Genomic DNA, 6,000 nt, shown 5'->3' on the forward strand with positions numbered 1-6,000 from the left:
TGATTCATACAGAATTCAGTAGAGATTAGAAAGACATTTTTTGTTAAGCTCACAGACGGCGACCAATATCAAAAGGTCTGATTTAATACGCTTAGCAGAAACACTAGACAATGAATTACATTTGAATTGATCGCAGTAAACCTTTGTTTTACCAACTGCAACACGCTCAGTTAGCCAGCAGTTTAGCACTGGCTGTTTACGACCGCATCGTAACGTGAGGTGAGGTATTTGATTAAAAGGTGGCCGCTTCACATATTATGATGACAAATATAACATTGTAGGATCAGGTTTGAAGCCCATGAGGAAATGCTGATCTTTAAAAGATATATGTCTTTTCAGTTTTCAGCTTTGACCTTTTCCACAGATAGTTGCCCCTTCGAGGCAAATGACACGGTTGTGCAAATGAAACTGGGATGCAGCAAAATCTGGCCCGCTGCCTTTTGTAAATAGCACGACGAAAAAAACGGATCGTCTGTGTATGATTCGCCTCGCGGGGATCAAAGCTGGACAATTACTTTCAAATAATGTGTTTTCATTGTCAAAGTCAGACGATCCATCTGTAATCCAAAAACAACAAGCTGAAAAAGAGCTGCTTACCAGAGAATCCTGTGTCACAGATGCATTTGAAGGAGGCAGGCGACCCTTGAACGCATGTCCCATTTTCACAAATTCTGTCACAGTTTTCTTTTCCAACGACTTCAGAGCAGTTAACGCCTAAAACAAATGGCAAGTCAGTTGTCTACACAACACAGAAATACACAGATAAAAAGATATGCCTGGGTGATGAAGTTTCTGGGCATGTACAAAATGACTGCTGATGCTATATTTGACTTTCTAATTGAAAAAAAGATGTACACACATCATGATGGTTTTACACCGCACACACACACACACACATGTCGTGTGTTCTTCTGTGAGTAAAGCAGACAACGCTGCAACTTCTAACACCTGTAAGTCCAAAATAAGCTCTCTATGAACAACCTTGAAAACATTTAGAACAGCTGACAGTCAGACTTTTTTGAAGAAAAAAAAAGGAATTGGACAAGAACATTGCAATCAGTGCATACCTACTTTTGTCCTTACCTGTAAAATGTGGAGGACACAGACATTTATATGTTCTGTGGTTGGGGTCTGTGGATCCATTGCTCAAACAGACTCCTTTGTTTTCACAAGGGTTATCCAAACAACCATCAGACTTCTCACAAAACCTCCCGGAGTAGTGGTGGCGGCATAGACAGCGGTATGCATCTTCCCACAGGCCTGTTTGACAAACACCGCTCCCCGAACAAAGTCGCAGCAGAGGAGACCCCTGGCAAAGTTGCGTTTTAACAGACACATTGAGCCGTAAGCCAAGCTTGCACAGCTGCGTGTCGCCCTCATGCAGAGCGATGAAGTAATGACGACCCGGGACGAGCCACTTAGCCTCAACTTGCTCACTTCCATTTAGATTGTGGGGGAAAAGAAACTGATCTTTCATCCGTCCAGTTGTTGAACAGCTCTCAAAGCCGTCTTTTGAAACATTGAGGAGTCTGATGCCGTACGACTTCAGTGTTTCATCAGCAGACATCAACAGTTTGTCTCCATGCTGCAGCTGAAGTGGGCATATCTGTGGGAAGTTGATAGGGGGCCCAGTTGACTCCTCTGCCCCTTGAGAATACCAACATTCGGAAACACTCCTACAGATGTTTCCTACGAGTGTCCAATTCATTTGGATTGTGTGTTGCTTTGGGTGCCATTCAAGTGAAGCTTGTCTGATGCAAACTGCTTGGCAGTGGATCTGATGGATAGCCACAAAGACGGCAATCATGTGAAACAATGATGCCCCCATGCTGCTCCTCTCTTACTATTTAATACAAATCAATCTGGGACTCAACATGTGTCTTCTGGAGAATGAATGAGGCAAATGCGTTGTAATATACTTCATGAGATGCTGTTCCACGTACTCCAAGAAGTCCACATGATTAGTAATGACCTGAGGAAAACAAAAGACTTTGATTAATGATTTGCAAAAGGAAGTATAGATTCTAGTTCTACAAAACATGTTTGTCTAATATAAGTTATTTCTACAGCTCAAAACTTGATAAAGTACAATTACCGCCTTGCGGTCATATTCCTCCTCCAACCACTCATGCAAATGACATGTTTTACTACCATTGATGAACTTGGACCTCTGACCACCAAATTGTAATCAGCACAAGTGAATGATTGAATTTGTAGAAATTGCCGTTCCTGAGATACCGAGTTCACGAGAATGGGACAGACAAACCAAGAGTATGCCTCTGGCCACGGCTGTTGCCGGTGCGGAGGCAGAAAAACACGACCGCTCTGCAATCGTGCATACTTTGCTTCATTGTAACAAATAGATTTCTGCGAGTCTAGCTGAGCCGCCATAATGACATGCGGTGCTGCTGACCACCAAGTGTGTCACAGCAGCCTCGGTCTCCCTGAGGGTTTTTTTCCAGAGATGTCAGATAAAATATTCTCTCTTCCCTGCCGGTGCCCGATACCTCAATGTCATGCAGTGAGATGAGTTAAAGCAGACAGCATTGTCTTGACTTTTTCCCTCAGGCCCTTTTCATCCATGTGCAAGAGATAAAACAACAAAGTACAGAAGCCTCACTGCAAGACAAAAACTCTGCTCCTTGATCAGCTCACAGGGGCTGATATGAATAACTGCATGGTGATAAGTAATAAAACACTGAATATTGAACAACAATATCAATAAAGGGGGAGTGATACAGTGAATGAGATTGCAAGTATTGTCATGGGGGCTGTGTGGGCACCCATTCAACCTCATTTACATGAGATGAGGTTGAATATTGTGTCTCACGAGCTGGAGAAACAAAATAATTAAATTCAAATAACAACATGTAACTGGTTTATGTGTGTAGTTTCTGAAGGATATTCATTATTACCAGCAATGGATGAATAAAAAGCATAACAGCAGTTCATCTATTTTTGGTTTAACTGTTATTTAAAGCTGCTCTAATCGATATTTTTATATTACAACTCACTTGTATTGACAAAACCTATACAGAGAATCATCCCTTCAAGTCTACAGAGCTACAGAGACCACTGGAGGTATCAGTAGGCTGGTTTTTAGCCTTACTGGCTTGTTTACTTGTACTAGAAGTTAATTAGCAAAGAAAAACACAACACAACTGTCTTTAATCTTGAAGAGCACATTAGCTGATCGGGTGGCAACCTCCGGTTCTGCTAAATTAAGCCGATGCGGAAGTGTCTTAAAACGTGCATTCTCTCGACTCACCAACAGGGGGCAACTCATCTGTTTGCAAAATGAAGTCCGATAAACATTGTAAACATGAGTTTGTGGTCTCAAACACTAGTTTGAAGTATTTTTCGATACAGCATGATGCTCATTTAGTAAATGATGGTCCATTTAGAGTCAAATAGACCATAAAACCAATAGACCATAAAGGGGAGTATGCTTTATGGCGGGCTTACTGTGATTGACAGGTCGCTGCCGCTACCAGGTCCGTATCCAGCGTCACTACGTCACCCCTCCGCTTTCCAAATATGGTAAATTCCATTCATCGGTTGCAAAAAACAACAACATGGCAACGGCCGTATTCCAAGATGGGGATGGCGAATTATATGACGTAATATGTCACAAGATCGTAACCAAACACAAATGTGATGATAACATCAGATATTAAATTACCAAAAAGAATACAACAGATAACAACTCTCAAAACAACCTAAACGCAGTCTGAATCAATAAAAACAATTTGAAAAAATAAATACAATTTATTTAAAAGAAATTGCATTGGACAAACACCCAATTCTAATGTGACCCCAAACAATAACAGCTTGAAGAGTTTCTGCAGCTGCGGCTACACTGTTGTAGCAGTGGTGTTGACTGAGATCAGTTGCTTATTACCAGTAATGTGATTATGGCAGGAGTTCATGACTGGTAGCCACCGATGGAGATTGGACTTTTATAGTAGCTGCCACAATTCAATAATACATGCCATAGTGATATATATAATACAACAATGCACTTATTTTCACTTCATCTACCAAACACAACAAGAGCTTGGTCAACACGACAGCAAGTCTGTCTCACCAAGATCTGTAATCCAAAGTTGGAGTGCAGAGACAGCTGGGATAAAAAGAGCATCTTATATCACCGCGCATGTGACATCGAACTGGCAACGTCCACGAGCAGCTTGAGGAATGGATCGATGCTGGAGGAAGCGCTGTAGCAAGGGGAAAGACATCAGGAGGAAATGCTGCCCTTTCTTTTGTCCTCAATTTCAACATATGCAGCAGGAAGCAAAACACATGCATGGCCTAGTGATGTAAATTCTGGTCAATATATTTGATCCCGAATAAGAATTTTTCACAACAACCTCTAATGCAATTTGGATTCGCACAATCCAACATGAGATACTCGGAGGCTGTTTCGACCGCTTGCATGATGAATGCAATTTAGACCCTTCAGCACATTCATCCTTCACAACTGTGCAGTGGTTTCAAATTAATTTAATCTGAATTACAATCAATAGTAATTCATACCATTACAGCAATCTATACTGTTGTCCTCCACTTAAACAGGCCAAAAGATGTTCTGGGATATAAAGACACCTTAAAGGTATTGATCAGTCAGGATTAAACTGCGGGCCAAACACTGGAGAGGTTCAAGTAATAAGGGCCATGGGGTCAGAAGCAAGGTCATGCATGTGGGGCCTACTGCTTTCATTATAGCTTAGTTCCATCCACGTTTTAGGATGCCAATCACGCAGGTGTGCAGAGGGCAATGGATCAAGGCAGCTGTGTAAATCCTCGCTTGACTGATGACTGAGGGAGACGCCGAGAGGACACAACAAATGATCACATCAAACTGGTACGCCTCTATGTCACACTGTCGCAAGACATCTGGTCAAATGCTCGGTGCATTCGATGATTAGGCGATCGACAGAAACATAATCCTTTGAGAATAGATCAAATTGTTTAAGTTTTATTAAGTGGTTTAGCGTCTCAAATATAAATATTTGCTAGTTTTCTTAGTCTTTTTTGACAGCGAACCAAATGTCTTTCCTTTTAGGACAAAACCGGCACTGGAATAACTCAACTGAGGTCAATTTAGGGAATTTGTGATGGTTATTTTTCACTATACATGATTCAACAACCCATCAATTAGTCATGAAAAAGATCCACAGATTAATCAGTTACATTAATCATTAGCCGCAGCTGTGCAGGCTGCAATCCATTAAAAATAAGCACTAGACAGGTCGTTCTACGTAACAAAGCTCACAGAGGACCGTTTGATCATAAACTAGGCCACATCTGAAAACATTTGCAAACTTGCCATCTAATGAGAAAAATTACATTTTCTTTTTTTCAACACAAGTAGCAAAGTTTGGCTCATTAAGCCGTCGGCGCCATGCACAGGCGGAGATGAAGATGTTGGCAAGTGAGTGAGGCGCAACTGCTAGTTACAGTACAATGGCACTTATGCAAGAATGAGGACGCGCAGGTGTAAGTTGAGGCAAACATTGTTGAGATAAATAGTGCAAGCCTTCTTGCGTATGGTAATTTCTCATCACGATTTCCTTGATTCAGAACTTCTCAGGCCCCGGCAGCTGCGGCAACTGAATGTTGTGCGTGTTTGCTATTGTGCTCCGTGGTGCGTGCACGTTTGTTTGTCTGCTCAGGGACAGGAGACGACTTCTTGGCAGGTTACATTTGTGTTGCGCGTTCGACAAAGTTGAATGAAACAAATACAATTTGAATACAAATAATTTGTAAGCCTGCCACAATGTTGAAAGCTGCTGTTTTTCTGTACATTCCTCAGGAACATCAACAAGAAAGACCCATTTACAAATCTCTTCACCTCAATGAAGCTGCTGAAATGATTGAATCCGAAGGTGAGAGCAAATATCTCTCCAGTTATCGCTACAGATGAGGCAGACAGGCGTTATGGCTGCCATTACGGAATGACTATATGGTCTTTCTATTAATCTCACAAATAATTTG

The 6,000-nt window shown here is 41.6% G+C and overlaps 1 protein-coding gene across 1 annotated transcript in view; it reads right to left on the bottom strand.

Annotated features, from left to right (window-relative positions):
* The window catches only part of eys (eyes shut homolog), a gene marked incomplete at both ends in the record, with an annotated part of 142,260 nt that extends 140,432 nt beyond the window's left edge, over window positions 1-1,828 (bottom strand). Inside the window, 2 exons of the mRNA XM_079279841.1 lie at window positions 598-714; window positions 1,084-1,828. Of these exons, the coding sequence (XP_079135967.1) occupies window positions 598-714; window positions 1,084-1,828 (862 nt within the window). The remainder of the gene's footprint in view (window positions 1-597; window positions 715-1,083) is intronic.
* Between the last annotated feature and the right edge of the window lie 4,172 nt (window positions 1,829-6,000).

This window comes from Melanostigma gelatinosum (assembly GCF_949748355.1).
Source record: "Melanostigma gelatinosum genome assembly, chromosome: 12".
Lineage (NCBI taxonomy): Eukaryota > Metazoa > Chordata > Actinopteri > Perciformes > Zoarcidae > Melanostigma > Melanostigma gelatinosum.